This window comes from Agelaius phoeniceus, chromosome 4 (genome assembly GCF_051311805.1).
Source record: "Agelaius phoeniceus isolate bAgePho1 chromosome 4, bAgePho1.hap1, whole genome shotgun sequence".
NCBI lineage: Eukaryota > Metazoa > Chordata > Aves > Passeriformes > Icteridae > Agelaius > Agelaius phoeniceus.
The window spans coordinates 12,125,672-12,145,278 of NC_135268.1; the positions used below are offsets into that span (position 1 = coordinate 12,125,672).

At 46.5% G+C, this 19,607-nt stretch overlaps 1 protein-coding gene across 2 annotated transcripts in view; it reads right to left on the reverse strand.

The window, feature by feature from the left end:
• FRAS1 (Fraser extracellular matrix complex subunit 1) overlaps nucleotides 1–19,607 on the reverse strand; it is a 106,029-nt gene that overhangs the window by 86,271 nt on the left and 151 nt on the right. For both annotated transcript variants that reach the window (XR_013181943.1, XM_077176820.1), the window contains exon 2: nucleotides 17,212–17,243. Coding sequence is in view for 1 of the 2 variants with exons in the window: in XM_077176820.1 (XP_077032935.1) it covers nucleotides 17,212–17,243 (32 nt within the window). In the remaining variant the exon portion in view is untranslated. The remainder of the gene's footprint in view (nucleotides 1–17,211; nucleotides 17,244–19,607) is intronic.

Consider the following 19,607-nt stretch of genomic DNA (forward strand, 5'->3'; position numbering starts at 1 on the left):
ACAAAACCCACGTCTGACCTGCATCAAAGCTGTCCCTTGCCCTGCTTTGATTCTCCTGCAGATAAACAAAATAAAACAAGTCTCTGGTCTCATTTCATCCTCTCCCCCAGGCAAGTTGAACTCCGGTCCTGCTAAGGATGGGTGCACTAGAAATGCCCTTGTATAAACATTTGGCTTGTCTCAATTACCCCATCTTTGTGTGTTCAGCATTTTACAGACACATGAGCAAGCACAGGCTTCCTCTCCCCTCCTTGCCGCTTCGCATCTGCTTAAATTCAAGGCAGCCCATCCTTCTGTTAGGAGCGGAGTTAAAACAGGGAAAATGGGGTGTGAAGTGCCTGTTTACATCTCCAGTGACCGAGGGAACCATTACTATCCATCCAGTTGTCACAGACCTTTTCTATCATCTGCTCGGGCCATTAGGATTTCATTCCTTTACACCGCATCCAACAGCCATTTTCTTGTAGGAACCTGCAATTAAGAGCCAGGCACAGCTGCTGAGCCGTGCTCATTCCCATTCCTGTCTGTCAGTGCCAAACGGGCACCTGGAATTCCATCCCAGGGCGCTGGGCCCTGGGTAGGGAGAGAAAGGAGAAGCTGCAGGAACATCTCTCCATCAAACCCCGCTGAAAGGACACTGCTCACGCTGCCACAGGCCAGCCCAACTCTGCAGCAAGCCCTTTATTCCCGGCCAAGCAGCAATTCCGGGGCTTCCCAGGCTGCTTTTTCCAAGCAGCTATGGCTTGTTGCCTCCCTCCAGGCAGAGCGGGCAAAAAATAAAGCAGAGTCAACAGTAAATTCAGTGTTGCCCAAAGCAGCAAAATGTGTTCCAGTGGCTAACCAGATCCATCAAACCCTGGATGTCAGTCACTGCTCCCCGTGCAATTCCACCTTCCTGGAAACTCACCCTCAGCAGCAGCATCAGTGTCAAAGCCTCATTAGAAACAACTCTTTTTTAATTGCTTTTCATTTCCATGTTTTCCCTAATTAGAGGCATTTTGGAGCTTCACGTAGACCGAGGCAGGTAAGAGGGATGCAAATTAGGACAAGGATTACCCAGAAGGCCAGAAAACCTACTTTAGTCTTTTTAAAGGGAGGAAAAAAAAGGACCCGGCTCCAAAGCACCACCCAACTGTCCTGACATGAGATTTTTTTGGAAATCCTCCCAAAGGATCCATGATTTATAGGGTCTTTTTTACACTTCCCATCAGTGCACCACAACAGGGCTAAGAAGACTAAAAAAATAATGATTTTTTTAAAAAAAGAAAATATACTTAACAGATGCCTCAAGTAGAAACAAATAAACTAATTATCCTCAATACATAAAAATGCTCTTCTTGGAAAATACCTTTCCTGAGCAAGGACAACTCACAGTGATACAGATAAATCCAAACAACAGATAAATCCAAACAAGCAAACTCACAGTGATACAGATAAATCCAAGCAGCAGCAATTAGCAGGAAGTAAATGAGGTGAAATAGATGAACATAAACCCAAGACTGTTTCAGGAATGTTCCTTTTCAAGGCACCTGCAGAAAAGTATTTCTCAGGCTTGACACAGATCTCACCCACAAAATAAATGCCTTGGTAAATAGAAATGTACAGGTGTTACCCAGCAGTAAACTACTTTTTAACTCCAATTTCCCCTCATTTTAGATATAAAGCATGCAAAAAATAAATGCAATGACTAAATGTTTGCACATATGGATCTATCAGTCCTTCCTCCCCCCTGCCCATGTGGACTTCTGGACTGTCAGAATTGGACATGCTTCTTTAAAAAAAAAGCAATTAAGACCTTTCCATCATTGTGGCTCCAGGATTTTCCAGGCAGGCCCATTCAAAGCCTTTTGCAATTTGGCTGGGTCTGGACTTGCACGATTTTCTTATTTTTGGTACCCCATTGGCTGTTTGCCCAACTCCCAGTTTGAGGAAAGTCACATCCCTCCTTCCTGAAAAACAAGTTGACAGAGATCCCATTGACACTGCACTCATCAACTCTGTAAAACTCCTCAGCATTAATCACCCTGAGCACAAAACACACGTGCACTCCTGAGCTGCTCCCGAGGACAAGGGAGCGAAGAACATTTGATTGTTGTGTTGCTTTTCCTACTGCAAGGAGCAGCTTTAGAGGAGGAATGAGGATTCCCTTTAGCAGAACAGCTTGGAAAGGAAAAGAAAAAGACATTTTGCAGCATTTTATGACGAATATAAAAATTCCAGCACTTCCTCTAAGAACATGTGCTGTTCCCACTGATCACAGAGCCTGTGCTGTGTTATCTGATGAAGCCCAAAGGCCAAAATATTTCTCTTCAGGTGCATCTAAACCGTGGGTAACCAAAAGCAATTCCTCTGAGTACTTACCTGCAGGGCAGTGCAGGGGCAGGCTTTTAGTCCTGGATCCCTTAGAGAAGACTTAAAAATGCATTTCAAAACCAAAACTGACTTAATGCCAACATAAAAGTTGAAATATTTTTGCTGCTTGAAATCTACCTTCATTTAAATGGTACTACTTTTTAACTTGCTTCCTACATCAAAAAGAGACACTGGGCAAGACTGGTTTCCTTTTAAGCCCTCCTAAACTGCAAGAGAAAGATTACATTTTCAAAAGTCAGCATTTTCCAAACCAGCTGAGTTAAGTCAAGCTCCTCAGCCTAAATTTATGCATCAAAGTGTTCAGTGCTCCTCTCCAAAAGTCCCGTGTTCAGCTGACCATTCACAAGTCCTGTGGAGCGACCACACAGCTAAAACAGCAGAGGAAAGAATCATACCACAGGCAGGATCTCTAAATCCACAGCCTGACTTTAGGCTCCTGATCTTGAAGGAGCTGCCCAAGTCACCTTAAAGCACCCTACATGGACAGGGACCTGGGAGAGGATAGAGAGACAGCAGGGGAAATAATTCAAAAAATATTATTTTGAGAGAAAATAATAGTTTAAAAAAGCACTCCCTTGGGTATTAGATCTTCTGTAGTTCCTTTAAGGACAAGCTACTATCCACTTGATTGTTCAGCCAGGCACAGGGTCACACTGAGAGTGTCTGTAGTGACAAATGTCTAACACAACCCCAACTGTCCAAACAAACAGCTGAACTAAACAAGCACAAAACCTCTGTCACTGGCCACCAAAAGCACTTCAAAGTAGACTCTTGGCTTTTCCTCCCCAGTCAATTCTCCCTGTCTGGAAAAGCTCAGTTCATTTAAGTGGCCTTTCAGTCCCTCACCACGTCAATACCTGAGCTGCCAGGGGTGAAATCACAGGTTGCCAATGAATTAATCCCACTGTGGGATTATGTCATGGACTCTTTCCCCAGAGCAGCCCTCCTCCATGCCCTGATTCCCAGCCCCAGCGCTGCCATCCGTGGGACTCTCTGCTGAGCAGATTTTCACTTGCTAAGTCAGCAGAGATTTATTCACCTTTCCCTGATCCAGGCTGCTGCCTCCTCTGAGGGAGGCAGGGGAATGCCAGCACCCCTTTCTGCAGCAGCACACGAGTCCCTGCGATTCAGAGCAGAATGAAACTGTGCACATCACAGGTGACAGCTGGATGAACTTGCATTTCTCGGACTTTAAATCAGATAACATTGCTTGGAATATTATATCAACATGCAGAAGCTCTTAACTTTCAGATTAAAACACAAACCTGCAGCCAAAATGAGAATCCAGGGCTCCCATAAGCCCTGCACCACATCAGTCCAGCAACCACAGCGGCCACAGCCAAGCTGGTGGTCAATGCTTCCTCCTCTGCCATTGCCACAAGTGGAAAAGAAATGGCCAAATGCACGTGGTGGCAGAATATCAGGAAGGATTGAGCGTATCAGATAAACCAGGATTTGCTGACTAAGAGGAATTCAGCAAGGCATTAGCAGAAAGTTGTTATTATTTCAAGCTACCAAGGCTTTACCAGATAATAAGTTTAAAAGCTTGTGGTTTAAAATTCTACCACTAAAGCACAAGAGGTAGAAGAAATTGCTTCAGTGGATTTAGACACTGAGGATTCTTGTTTTTAACTTCCCACAGAGTATTTTCCTTTTCTACTCTCGTCATCCTATCCCATTTGGCATAGATTACAGCCCTGCTTCAGCATTTGTTTAATGAAGTTTACACAAAATTAGAGGCACTTGATTTAGCTGCCACAGCCACCATCTGTAATTAATCCTCCCAGGAGCCAGGGCGCTGCACAGCTTGTTCCTGCAGCCTTGGTTTCTAATGTGGAACAGGCTTATGCCCTCCATAATTCCAGTCTCCCATCAGTTTTATGCCATCATAACTCCCAGGCATTCATTTGGCCACTCACCCCAGCTGGCGGAGAACAAGAGCCACAGGGACAGGGTGTAAATCAGCTGGATGTTACCAGCAGGTGGGAAGGACGCCTTTGCCTCCTTCCTTTCCCTTTTCCCAGAGCAAGGAATAAAGTAGCACACAGTGATTTGGCCATTTCTGTGTATATTGCTGTTACTCAGGCAAGAGTTACGTGCAAGCAAGACACAGCTTTTAATCCTGGGGCAGGAGGGGGCTTTACCTTCCACTCACACACAAGGAGTATCAATGGAGCAAGACAGAATTCCCTCAGCTTCCACTTAGTTGTGATGTGAAAAGGCAGGAGAGATGAACACTGCACCTTCCCCACAAGGCTGTCCCTGTGCCACTGCACTTCCACAGATCCCACCCCAAAACTGCCTGGTTTGCAATGCAGGGGGGCTGTGCTGCTTGACTCTGCCAATAAATAAATTAGTTCTTGACTCTGGGCCAAAAACTGCAATTTAACAAAAGAGTAACTTTCAGGGGGGGAAAAAAAGCCGGCCATGATTTAAAGATTTCTAGTGATACAGAATAATTCATAGCACACACCAGGAAACAGTTCCAACGATTTCCAATCTCCACATTAAAAGTCTACCTAGTTCCTAGGCTGAATTAATCTAGCTTTCATTTTCTGGCTCCTCCATTCTCTTATGGGTAGAAGAGGTTTATTTATAATAATTTCTGTTCCCTCTGTAGCATTCTACAAATTACTCCTTAACTTTCCCTTTGAGAACTGGTGCAGACCCTCAAGTCCTTTGTAATGAGGAATCATGACCCTCTTCTGGATCTCTTCCATCCCTGTGCATCCCCCCCACAGCTCAGCACAAATGAATAGTGAAAAATCAGACTAATGTTCTTCCAGCTGTGACAGCAGTGCCAAACACCCAGCTCATGTAACACTGCTCCCCCTGAACTGTAAGCCCCTAATACTCACAGAGGAATTTTATCACACCTTAACACTCAAGTCTGAACACACCAGGAGCCCCTGAATGCTTCCCAGAATCACAGAACCGTGGAATCCCTCAGGGTGGAAAAGACCTTCAAGACCATGGAGTCCAACCATCAACCCAGCACTGCCAAGGCCACCACTAACCCAAGTCCCCAGGTGCCACATCCACAGGGCTTTTAAACCCCTCCACAATGGGGACTCCCCCACTGCACTGGGCAGGTTGTTTCCATGACTGGCCACTGTTTCACTGAAGAAATTTCCCCTAAAATTCAATGGAAACACCCCTGGTACAATTTGAGGCTATTTACTCTTGTCCTGTCATTCTCACCTCCTGTCAGGGAGTTGTAGGACCAAGAAGGTCCCCCCGAGCCTCCTATTTTCCCCCTCAACTGCTCCTCATCAGACCTGTGCTCCAGATCCATTCTGTTCCCTGGACACGTCCCAGCCCCTCTGTGTCTTTCTTGGAGCCAGGAGCCCAAAATTGTCCCCAAGGGTGCAAGGTGGGGCCTCACCCGTGGCCAGCACACAGGGACAGTCCCTGCTCTGGTGCTGCTGTTCCATTATTTCCAGTACAAGCCAGGATATTTGTATCTTGTATTCAGATGTAATATATCATAATGGGGGTGGGGGTTGTAAAAAATACTGAAGTGTAGCTCTTTTTCCCCCTTTCAGAAAGCCTGGAGACTCCTCTCTAATTCACCCCTGCCCAAAGCCAGTTCTTTGGGACCAGAAACAAAAACAGCACTGGCCCTGGCCTCTGGGGCAAGATAAGAAGGAATGAATGCTTCTGTGGTAGGTTCCCCAGCTAAGCTGTTATGCATGCCCAAAGGACTCATGTGCAAACATGTTTAGTGACTCTACACCATAAATCACTGCTTCCCAAAGCAAATCCAGCTTTGTGTTTGTTTTGTGCACAAATCTGGTTGAGACAGACAACGAGGGGCAAGTCCTGAGCTTCTGAACCTCTTCCTCTCCTTGGGGCTGGGACATGTCCTGCTCTGAGGAAATTAAGATGGAAAATTAAGATCCAAGACACACCAGAAGGGCTTTTTTCCCTCCCAAATACCTTCATCTACAACCCCAGCAAAGGTGAGAGGTTTACAGGTTTATCACAGCTGCCCTAAATCCTGAATCAAAAACTTTTAAAAAAGCGTATTTTGAAAACAAACAAACCCCTTGATGCACAGCCTCTTCTGCTTGGTAAATTCTGCAGGACTTTTCTGCAGGTTTTTTTTGGTTGGTTTTTTTTTTTAATGCTATTCCAAGGAACTACCCAAAATACTGCCTTACCTACAGCGACCCTTCAGATGTAGTATGCACAAAATAAACAGCAAAACATCTGGCAGGAAACAAACCTCCAGCAAACCCAAGGGCACAGAAATACAATCAACCACTGCTTAGTTCAGCTTCCAAGTTGCCTTTTTTTTTTTTAAGGGTACACACACCTTGCCCAAAGTTGGATACAGGAGGTGCACACCTGCTTTTAACACTTCAAAGGGCCAGGGTGGTTGCCCCTTGCTGATCTTGGCCTACACGACTTAAACTCTGGAAGTGTAAAGTCCACAGGAAAGGCTTTTTCTTTCCCTAGGCCTGTAAAAAATCAGATGAAATTGGAAACAGGCTCCTGTAAGTGCAGCTATTTAAAAGTACAGTGCAAAAAAAAAAAAAAATAAAAGAAAAAAAAGTAAGATGCCTGCAGGAACTTTTATTTATTCATAAACATGCTCACATTGAAATGCCAGGGAAAACACTTTATAGAAAGAACCCTTGCCACTGATAAAACTGAAAATTTACTCTCTGTGTAGAGGATACCAAAAGATTCCTGCACACCAGTCCCACTGCACTGCTCTCATTTTGAGGTCCCCACATTGACAACAGGGTCAATAAAGCAGCATTTGGAACACAAGGCGGCCAAAAGCTCATCAGAAAACCCTCTGGAAGTCTGTGTCAAGTGGTGATTAGGAGAAAGGGGAAATGAGGGGAGGCGAGAGAGAAACGCAGTTTTGGTTGGAATCCTACAATACCATTTTCCAACTCCTTCAGACACGTAGGGATCATCACCTTCACAGTGACCAAACTGACTGTGCAAAGAGGGGAAAAAAAACCCCAGTCAAGGACCCCATTTGACTTCTCAGCAGCCACAGCAAGAGCCTTGCCAGGAAACAGAGACAGGAACACAAACTACAGCCGGGAGCTGCTCCCAGGGAAGCCAGAGGCAAAGCAGGGATGGATTTCCAGCACTCCAAGTGCCTGGGAGGGCAAGGATAATCCTGTTTAACTGGAGTAAGAGTAACTCTGCTGGAATTACTGCAGGAACATGCACAGAGCACAAAGCACAGCCTCTACTGCCCAGCTCAGTCATGAGAACATCACCTGGACACTGTAGCCACACCCAGGACGCCACAATGGGTGCAGCAAAGACCTTGCCAACCCCCAACACCTCTGGTATTCCAGCCTGGACTGCAGCCTCTGGATGCCAGAGCACGCTGCCCCTCACAGAAGTGGTCCAGAAGCACAGGAATCACACAAGGAACTGCATTCCCATCCAGGGCAGCTGAGCATTAGGGTGTCTAAAGGCAGCCATGTGAAGGGAATCTCCATCCCACCTTTAACTCATCCCCCAAAGCCAGCTTCCTCTGTAAACTTCCAGATCCAAGGCCAAATCATTTTTTTATGTGTGTAGGTGAGAGCTTGGCTCACAAGAGCCAAAATTTCACATATAGGGCCAAGACAAGGTACGAAAAAGAGACAGGGCACAGCTGGGCTTGCTGCAAATCCCTTGAAAGGAAATGAGAAGGCAAATCCATGCTCTCTCTGGAAAACACCAACTGGCAAGGCCGTGGCCAGCCTGCAGCCCTGCTTCATGAAATGAGCTCAATGCCTGGAAGGCTGACTGCCAGCACCAGGGTCAAGTGCTCCGCTGGGAAAATGCCCAGCTCCACTGACATCAAAGCAGCTGCAGCACTCACAGGAGCCCAGGAATGCGGGCTCCCCAAATAGAAACGTGTTGATCATGTTTCCATGAGCCTCCCCTCCAGCTTCTCTGCAAGGCTGCAGGCTGGCAGGGCTGCAATCCCCACCTAAATAACTCAGGCATCACTTTCCAGAGACTGGAAGATGCAGCAGGGGAACAGCTCTCCCTGCCAGCACAGGGGAATATTTCTCATTTCTCTGGCCTGCCCAACACTCCTGGCACAACCCTGCTCTATCACCCCACACAGATGCTGCTGCCAACACCACCTCAGGGAGGTTTCCCAAGAGGAATCCCAGCAAATCAGAGCTTTGTGGTTTCCACATGGTCATAGTTGAGGGTCTGGATGCCAGCTGAAAGGTGGCTCTGCTGTTTCAGGTGTCACTGCTGGCTGATGTCACAGAAAGTGACACTTAGGGCACCCCAGTGACATTAAATATCTAAAGCCTTTAAAACATTAGTGGAACCATCCAAAAGGGGAAAGGCTTGATTACCAAGGTTATTTTTTCAGAGGTTGTTGCATGAGATGTGATGGATTTCACCAGATGCTCTCATCATTTCTACTGCAGCGCTTGATAAAATAGCATCTATAAATACACTAAAAACCCAATGAATTACAGAAGCATGAAATGACTTCAGTAAGGTTAGAAACACGCTGGCACCATGCAGAATGCACTAAAAATATTGAGTGTAGAGACCTCACAGCACCTTTTACGTAGCCCTACAGCTGATTTTAACAAGAAGGTTACTTACTGAGGCTGCCAGATGAGGAATTATCATCTCCTCGGCCTGAACATGTGGATTTAGCAGCTATTTGCAGAAGCTAATGAAGGCATCTGTATAAACAGGATGCTGAGGAGAAGATTTGACCTTGAAGATCACATCAGGTAGACCTGCAGAACAAAATGCCTGTTCCCATGCTAAACTAAAAGGAGGGAAACCATCACACGTGAACAAACTGCAGGTTCCCTGTGCTAGATTCCAATCCTGCATTTTCTTCACAAAGCCACAGGCTCAACAGCATCAAGCACTGCTTCCTGATAAGCAGTGAAAGACCAGCAAAAACATTTTGCTTAGAGAGCAGCATTCCCAGTTTATTCTTGCTACTAATACTTCCTATTTTAATGAGGGAAATCAGCATCACCATAATCATTCACAAACTGGTGATGAGAGGGCTCCATGTCACAAATCAGTGCTCCTGGCAGCCTGGACACACCAGGTGCCCACAGGCAGCTCTGCCCAGACAGAAATGCCATCCAAGGGGATAAGTGGGCAACACAGGCTGGTGATCCCAGCAGGACAAGCAGCTGAACTGCACAGCTCCCTCCTAGGCTGCAGTGTATCATGGATCATGCCTTTTCCTAGGGATTTCAAGAGGTTTGCCTCTGATCTCACAGATAGATATTTCTCTGCCTGAAGCAAGAAGAAGAACTGACAGTCTTATATCTTGTGAGCTTAGATCTTCCCCCACAAAACGAGGTCAGAGGAGAGGAAAGGATCTGTGGTAACTCCAGCACACTCCTGTCCAAAGAGTGAAGCCTTACGACTCTTCTAAAGCCAGCAAATCCTTCTGAAGCCCCCTGCAAATCCTGTGACTAGAGGAACTCTGAGGTGCACAGCAGGATGTACACATGGTGGTTAAAGCCACATCACCTTCCAAAACAAACAGCAGGACCACTGTTTAATTAATTAAGTCTGCTCAGAAAAATCAAAGTATTAAGGGACCAGACAGAAAAGGAACCCCCAACGTTACAGAGGTAAATGGCTTTAAAATCCATTCTACTTTTCCCATGCTGATGGGTCTCAGTTATCCTGTGCCATCACAGATACACCTGTTAATCACACACCACACATCCATAGCATCCCTCCCTGGATTGCATTCAAACCTCCAAAAACCTCTCAGAAAGTAAAATTACAACATGGAAATAAAAAAAGAATACTGCAAAACACTGCCCTGCAGTCATGGCCAGACTCCTCTTAGGTAACAAGGCTTTAAAGCCTAAATTCTGGGACAAATTCTCCTCAATTTTTAATCAACTGTATCTCAATTGGTTCCACTTTATCTAATATGAAGTCTCCCAACGTCCTTGGAAGTAACATATTCGACTTTGCTTTGTCCTAAGGATTTCATTAAAATTTAAACAGGTTTTCATTAAGTTTATTGTTTCATTGAGGGAATTTTTGTTTTAAATAAATCATGTCACTCCATGGAAGCACATAATTCGTCTTTGGTTTGGAATATTTCCATTTAACAGCAGATTGAGACACTTTGAGGGTTCCCTTTCCATAACCACAATGGTCTCACAATTTCACAGAGAAATCAAGACAGAAAAGAGTAAATGCAATTTTTAAGTGCCTTCAATTTAAAACCAAACCCGGGTTTTCAAAATGGAACACTCTTAGAATTCTGATTTTTTAAAATAACAACAAAAATTTAACCCACTGGAATAAAAGCATAGCAAGTTACTTCTACTCTGCAACACTGAGAATTCCTTAGGCACTCAAGAAAATCAGGCTTTTCACATACATAGAAGAATCCATAAAACTGCAAAAAAATGTGGGAAAGAAATTGCTAACAAGTTTGATCATGTTTTCCCCTGGAACCACTTTTCCAGGCTCGATGCATAAAAGGATTTACAGCATCCACTAACTCAGAACTGTCTCCTGGCATGTCAGTAATGACAACTGTGTCTCCAGCAGCAGGAGCTTTTCACAATTAAACAACCAACCCTGTGTTTCCTCTGAACACATAAATAGCCATGAACCACGACACCTGATGTATGGCATGTCAGTCTTGAGCCGGCTGAGTACCCAACAGGAATTAATCCCACATGACCATGACCAAATCTATTCAGGCAGGACAACAGGTGAAGTCCCAGGAAAGGAAAAGTTTCAGATTTTCAAGGAGCCATTCTGTTAGAAACAAGATTTCTAGTTTGATAACCAAAGGGTTCAAAGTTTCTTATCTTTGCAATCTTTCAGCTCCTGTAGATGTCTCCAAAACTGTATTATACTTAAACTAAAATTTCCCAGTTTTCAGCCTGCAAGAAGTTTCATTTTCATCTCCATAAAACACAAGCAAAGCAGGTTAGGAAACTTTTTTTTTTTTTTTTTTGAGTAACAAAACATCTGGCTTTAAATTACTCAAATTAATCTGGGAAGAAGATAAATCATGTTCAGGATTTATCTTTTGGGGGAGGAGGGAGAGGATTTTTTCCCCCTGGCTGATCCTCAGAAACACAGATCCTGGGACTCTCCTTAGCTGCAGCACAGCAGCTGGTAATATTAAGATCCTTTGGCTGCTGCGCTCCTGGGGTTAGTGAGAGGATTCATTACAGAATGACTCTGGAGTAGATACAAAGATTACAAAATCAAGTCTTTTATCCTAAAGGGCCTCCTTAATCTGTGGCTGAGCAATAAACCACAGCACAAGGAGAAATACAGCAGCCTTCCCAGGCAAGCCTGCTGCCTGCGTTCCTACTGGGAGCTATTCAATATACCTGGCAGAAATATTGGCATCCTGGCATCACCAACCTCAGAGCACCACGTGGCTGACATAAAATCAATGCAGCCAGCTGGGAATAACTTCAGATTTGGGAGTTTTTGTCTTCCTGAAAGTGTCAAGGAGTACCTCAGGTGAATTCAGTGGTTAAAACAGCAACAATGGAGAGGTAATGTCTGCTGAAAAGGCACAGGGAATGATTTATCCTGGACAACACTGAACGAGCTAATTTAACTATCATGGCATTTTTGATGGGGATTATTCAAGGGGAAAAAAGAAAGGGAAACAGGAACACAATGACACCACCCTAGAGATGAGAAATTCCACATGGGACCACTGTCCAGACACAGTAGTCCAGTTTTGCCTAAGGTTTACGATGGATTAAACCACCAACAATCTATTTCAAAAGCCTGAGAAGACATTCAGTTCCTTTTAACTTCTTCACTCCAGCTGTTCAATTTGTCAGCCAAGTGGGCATCCACTTCCCTCAGCCATGTTGCAGTGTCCCTAAGCTCTTTGGAAGTCACTGAAAATGTACAGCAAAGTTCTAAAATTTCTCTTACCAATTAGTTAGACACTGCAACCCCTCCTCTAAAGAGAAGATGCTAATGGGAATCCTGACTAAGGTTTTGAAGGGGTTGAGGAAAGGGAAGGAATGAGGAAGAGACCCAGCAAAGGAAAAAGGCATTTTGCATGGTGGGGAATTAGAAGAAGAAGTAAATGACGAATTATAAGGTGTGATAAACAGAGCTGCTCAAATGGATCCTGAAAGATGGAAAGCACAATGACTTGGAAAAAGTCTAAATGCTGGGTACTTGCTGAATTCCTGTCCTGCTGAATGAATCCACGGGAAAGCTGCTATCTCCTGCCAAGGCTCTGGCCCACAGCTCCCAGCACTGTGCTATTAAATGTGCATCATCTACTTCAGTCAGTGCCCGTGCACCAACGGCTCCTGTCCCAGGAGCTCACTGGGATGGTGTTCCAGATTGCAAGGCAAGATGCATTCTATTACCATCTGTATGGCAGTTGTCTTTTGTCAAGAGGACAGTTTGCTTTATCTCTCTCTCTGAGTGACCACAATCACTGCTCCCTCAGGAAGGGACATCTGCTGATAACAGCTACTGAATGTCACTGCATGACTGATAAGAACTATAACATCCCATTGTGAGATGCTCCGCCCAGAGGGAGGAGCCAAGCATTGCTACCCAGATAGAATCCAGAGGTTTTGAGACACCAGCACAGCCTTCTCCGCTGGATTCCCCAGAGGAAGAGCAGCTGCCTCTTCTTCCACTGGATCTTTGGAGGAAGAACACATCCTTCTCTACAGGACCCCCTGCTCCAGCAGAACCACACCTGACACTCCAGGAGGGCTGCAGCCACAATTCCAATGGAACTGCCACCAACACCCCACAGGGTGTCAGGTTGGGTTCTGACTCTGGCAGTGTTGTTCTAGTGAACTGCATTGTTTATTTTATCCTTTTATTTTTTTCTTCCCTATTAAAGAACTGTTATTTCCTGCTCCCATATTTTTGCCTGAGAGCCCCTTAATTTAAAATTTATAGGAATTCAGAAGGGTGGAGAGGGTTTACATTCTCCATTTCAGGGGAGGCTTCTGCCTTCCTTAGCAGACTCCTGTCTTTCCAAACCAAGACAGATGGAAAAGGTGGAACAGGGCAGCTCTTGTACAGACCCTGATCTCCAAATAAAGCTGATGCCAGATGACTCCCACAACACAGAGAAGATTAAGGCATATGAGTCTTGCAGCCAGCAGGATGGAGAAGAAAGGCCTCTGGAGGAGAACATCACAGCCAGCAGACACTCAGAGCTCCAAGGAGAACAGACCAGAGTGTCAGATTAAAGCTCAAAAGCCCCACAACTCCCAGAATTCTTCTGTAGTTTATGAATTTCTCCACATTTATGAATTCCTCCTATCCAAAGCAAAGAGGAGTCTTTTTAAAAATCCCTTCTTGCCAAAAAAACCTTGCCTGTACCTGGCTGTTTAGGAAGAGCCCCCATGGATTCCAACAGGGGGCCAAAGACATGCACAGACAACTGAAGAGGGGAACAACCTCACTGCTGGGCTCCGGACTGCTGGAATACAAGATCCAAAAAGAAGAAAAAGAAGGAGAAAGAACAACCTGTGAGCAGTGAAGGAACTGAGAAAAAACACAGACACATCCAGATGCTCAGAGAGGTTGGAGGGGAGGGAAGGGGATGATGAATCCCATGCACCTGCAGCCCACTGTGGAATACCTGGTGAGATAAATCACCTCAGGGTGAGCAGACAGTGGCTGGATGCTCCTCTGGCAGCAGGGCAAGTGTGCCTGGTGCAGGGAAGGGCCTCAGCCCTGCCTAGACACCTCATGGAAAAGGGATGTGGCTCTCCAGGTGCCACTGCTGCTCCCAGACAGCAGGGCTGTGGATCTGAACCCCTGCCCAGCTCCAGGCTCAGGGGGAATGGAGAGATGCTTCTGCTGCATGAGGGTGCATTTGGTTGGGCAAGGAGGTGACATTTAGACCCACTAAGATAAAACAGAAATATTATTTTGTATTAAAATGTCTTCCTCTGTCCCCTTCATTTGCTGATGAAGGGAAAACCTCACTTCATCCTCAGAGGAAAACTCTTACATCTAAGGTTCTTTTACCTCATACCATGAAATCAAGAGCCTATGCCCATCCCTCTGTATTTCACTGCTGTTTTCAAGGAACACAAAGAAGGCACACACATAGAGCACAGACTTGATTCAAAAGTCACTTTTATTTTTCACCCTCAGTTGATCCCAGCTTTCTGAAACCCACAAGCAGATGGGATTTGCTCCATGAGAGGCATTGCATTATTGTATTCATAAATCTTAACTGCAAAACATTCATGTACATCCAGAGGATGCAGCCCCAGGCTAAGTGCCATTTAAATCACATAATTTATAAACAAAAATATCTTCACCATTGTAAGAGTTAACAAGCAAACCTTTCAACTGAAATATTCAATTCTGATCTCATTTTTCAGTAGTAACTTCTTACCTTTCTAATGAAATTAAAATGAAGCCCATTTTCCACTGCTAATTTGACATATTCCCTAACCAGAAGTGCTTTGCACTGACTAACATTTATTTTAAAGGTCACTGAATTTATTCGGAGTAGAAGCTCTCTGGAATAGGAGATTGGAAATTTGGGGGAAAAGAGACCCCCAGCATTTTTTATTTATTACCTTTCCACTCTCATTCTGTCCAGCACAAACTACTGCTAGAAACAGAAATCTGATTTAAAAAGCATAAATTAAGGATTTGTTTAAACTTCTGACAACAAAATGCACAGAGATGTTACAAAAGAAAACAAAATTTTTGGTAGAAGCACAAGTAAAATTAAGCTAAGGCTTTTTATTATCTTCACAATTTTTGACCCAAAGACTACAAACATTTTCTTTCAAAAAATGCTTCTTTAGTGCTTTCTGGTGTTAAAACCAAGCAGCCCATTTGTGTCTCAGGAAACTTCCAAAACAGTCCAGCCCAGAAACCCATCCCTAGGCACACTACCAGCAGCTGGTGCCACAGATAACATCCATGTTTTAAAGAGGACGAAATAGAAATTGATGTCGCTCAGCTGGACTTGTCCTTCTGTGCTGCAACCTCTACCAGACACAAACTCATTTTTCAAGTCACACTCACCATTCAAATCACCTCAAGGCACAGCCCTGTCCTTCCCCTCCCCCTTGGCACAAACTAGCTGGCAGAAAGACTCCAGCTTTTTGGATTTGCTCCACACCTCCCACACACCCTGACTTCCAGAGTGACATCAGTGTGTCTCCTCATGGCCTGCAGCTAAGAACAAATAAAGTGGATTTTCCTCTTTCTAAGTAAAGGGAGCTGAAAGCTCGCTGACAGAAAGACTCCAGCTTTTTGGATTTGCTCCACACCTCCCACACACCCTGACTTCCAGAGTGACATCAGTGTGTCTCCTCATGGCCTGCAGCTAAGAACAAATAAAGTGGATTTTCCTCTTTCTAAGTAAAGGGAGCTGAAAGCTCGCTGACAGGGGAAGCCAGAGGGAGGAACACCAAGCAGCTCAGCTGGGAATCATGCTCAGGGAAGTGCTTTCCCTCAGAGCAAAGCCACAAACACCAGCTGACCCTGGAGCTAAGTCAGCCAAGCAAGAGGCAGGACTTGTGCAGCATTAACAATTGCAGCAACCCTGCAGTGCCTGCATCGCTGCACTTCAAGGTTTGATTTATGCACCAAGGGTTTTCCAGGTGACTTCAGAGACTTCTGCAGCAAACAGCATTCCCACAATCACCCAGGAGCAGCTCACCGACGGCCACTTCCACATGCAATCACACAATGGCTTGGCAGGCGCCTAAAGCTCATCCAATGCCACTCCTGCCATGGGCAGGGACACCTCCCCCAAGCCCAGGGTGCTCTAAGCTCTTGGCCTTGGACACTTCCAGGCATCCAGGGGCAGCCACAGCTTCTCTGGGCAGCCTGTGCCAGGGCCTCACCCCCCCACAGCCAAGAATTCCTTCCCAATATCCAATCTGAACCTCCCCTCTCTGTTGGTTTGAATCCATTAATTCCCCTCTGTCCTGTCACCCCATCCCTTTGAAACAGCCTCTCTCCTTCATGTTCCTTTCAGGTAAGGGCAACCCCAAGGCTTCTCCTCTCCAGGCTGGACAATCCCAACTCTCTCAGCCTCTCCCCATGGAATGGGTGCTCCGTCCCTCTCATCATCCTCCTCTGCGCCAGACACGGACAAAAATCCTAACCAGACACTGAAAGGAAACAGTGTTTCCAACCACCGTTTAAAACACAATAAAAAGTCGCTACAGGTTTCTACTGGGGGCTGCCAGGACTCTCCACAGTGCATCAGGAAGAGGAACAAACACATTTAGAAGCATTCCAGAGACACAAAGTAGCTCAGGCACCTCCTTTTAGCCCAGAGTAGTGCCAGAGCAAGGCAGACAAGTGTTACCGAGCGAAACACTATTCATGAATACTTAAAAACTCAGATTCTTGTACCGAGTCACTCACGGATTACATTTCTAGAGGCACCAGAAAAGAAAATGTGTTGGGTTTGTAAGGATCAGTCAGGGTACACCAGACTCACCGTGACCAGCTGAGGGCAAAAAGTGTTAAGCTGCTGTCATTACAGCTCATTAATTCAGGGAAAGAAATACATAGAAAGAACATATCCTGGCATTTCACTCACGTTTTACAAAGCACCACCTCCATCCTGCCCAGCACTGCACATCTGCAGCTTCCAACACCCCAGAAATCTCTCACATCTTTTCACCCAGTTAGACTGGCTGGGTCCAAAGGCCCAGGGAGAATTCCCAACCTCTCCAAGGAGAGGGATGTGTGTTCCCCAGCAGACTGGAAGCTGCCAGACCTGCGGCCTACACCCCAGCCACAGGGGTGACAAAAAGCAGGAACTGGAGTCAAGTTCATTGAACAGCACCCTCTCCAACCCTCCCCCAGCACGACACATTCGAGCTCACCTACCTCAAATAAGAAGCCGTGGGAGACACAGGCACCTGAGGGAGCAGAAAAAAAAAATCAGGTTAGGAATGAGTAAGAGCAGCAGTACATCCTCCAGTGAGCCTGCTCTGAACTGGGCAGCCACAAAAAAATACAGTTTTGGGGCAGCTGGGCAACCTCTGGGTAAGGGAAGGACCTCTGGCCATCTCAAAAAGGCAGGGAGAAAAGAGGGGACCTGCCAAAATAACAGTGTGAGAAGAGCCAGTGTGAATCCTCATTCCTAAACAACTCCTGCATGGACAATAGGACAGGCTGACAGGGCTCCTCCTGCTTCAGCTGTCCTGGCCTTGCTGACTGAGAGAAAGCTTGTCCCAGGCAGGGACAGGGGCCCAACCAATATATTCAAATGTATTCACATATTTCATCCCAATAATCAAATAAGAAGTTAGGAAGTAAAACCAGGAATAAGCTGATTTTCTATCGATTTTCTGGGAAATGGTCGCCCTAGAGCAACTGCACATGATCTGTCTCCCAAAAGGGTGAGGGGAATGCACAATCTGAAACAACCCAAGGAGCTCCGGGATGAAAGGGAAAGAGACCACGGAAAGGCTGCCTCGAGGGACCATCCAGAAATGTCAGAATTTTCCTGCCAAAGAGGGGAGTTTTCTGAGAAATGCAGATTAGACCAATCTGTACAGAAAACCTGGGAGCTACACTTCTTAGAATCAAAAGCTCCTCCTTTGAGCTCGTCTTCAGCTCAGCTGCAAGTGGCTGTGGAAGCACCCCCGGGAATTATTTTCCCTTGCCAAGAAGATGAGCCACAGGAGCCCAGCCACATTTCTCTCAAATTCAGCAAATAGCTGTTCTTTTGGCAAGAGAAAATAATTTCAAGGTTCATCATCCAGCTCCACCTCAAAATTCAGTGCAAAACTCAAGGTCATACATTATTGGGAGGCATGGGGTGGGGGAGAAAAAACCCCAAAAATTTAACATCAGTTAGTTAAGACCAGCACAACCCATCTGTTTTACCCCTCCAGGGCTGGCTGCCTTTCATTTTTAGCTCACTGACAGCTAGAGTTCCTTAAAATACCAGTGTGCTCATCCCCTCTGGGGCCAGAGCAGGGAATAGGGACCATGTAGGACTAGAAAGCAAATTCACCAACTCTGATCCTTCTTCGCCACAAAGGGCAAAGACACAGCTCCCTCCTTTACAAGTTACCAAGGGAGACTAAGATACAACCCAGCTCAGCAGGACTTGGACAATCCTTAGTTACAAATAAATTTTACTTTTGTCCCCAATTATGGGTGAGCCAAACACACTACACACATTAATTAATTAAGGTTGCCATGTAACAGTGACCCTGATTTTCCATGAAACTCAAAGCCCCAGGTGTGATCACCACCTGTTGCAAAGCACAACCGAAAAGCATTCTGCAAATTATGACTTGCACATACTGAAGCACCCAAGAAGGAAACCCCCAGACTTATTGCTGTGGTATTTTTGTGGGGGACATCTTGGATGCAGGTTGTTGGTAGCGTAATTTACCAAAAATAAAAACTCTCAAACCAGAAAAAGTGAAGTCCGTCGGAGCTACCCAACGAGTTACCACTGGGTAGCAAATGTCCAAACCCACACCTAGCAGCGCCTCAGCTCGCACGCACATCGCTGGTTTGAACCGCTGCTGTTCACTAGGAATAGCAGCACTTAAAATCGGGAATTACGGTGGGAGCAGGACTCGGGGAGACTGCCACTTCAGAAACAACCAACCTACAGCCAAAGGACAGGCTGGAAAACCACCCAGGAGCACGAACGCGTCCAACCCGCACCCCCAAACTCCAAACATCAGCACGGCACAACCTTGCGCTAGCCACGAGTCCGTCCAGCACCCCGAGACAAATCCCGGTGTGCTTCCCCGAGCGCTCCCAAGTTGGCTCCAGCCGCAATGAGCGGAGCAGGGCTGCTGCCGGCTACCCTCGCGCTTTCCCGGCCCTTCCCGGCTCCCAGCGCCGCATTCCCGAGCGCTCCGCTCCCCACGGCCCCGCCACCCGCGGGCTGCCTGAGGGCTGCGGCTGCCGCTGCCCGCCCCGGCCCCTCACACCCTGCATCCCCTCACCTGGGCACGGCCGAGCGCCGCCGCCTTCCCTCCCGCCCGCCGTGAGGGGCAGCCCGGAGCGGGACTGGCGTTCCCCCGTGCCCGCCAGCCGAGCACGGCTTCGCCCCGGTGCCCCTCACCTCGCCTGTGGAGGAGCCGCCAAAATGGCGGGGGGCGGAGGCGGACCCCCGCCCGGGCCGGCAGCGCGATCAGGGAGACAGGGAGGCAGAGCCGTCCCGTGTACCAGGGGAAAAGGCGCCCAGAGCTGGCTTTCCCCTCAGGGATCCCCCGCCCGCGGGACCGGGACGCGCTCGGCGCGGGACTCAC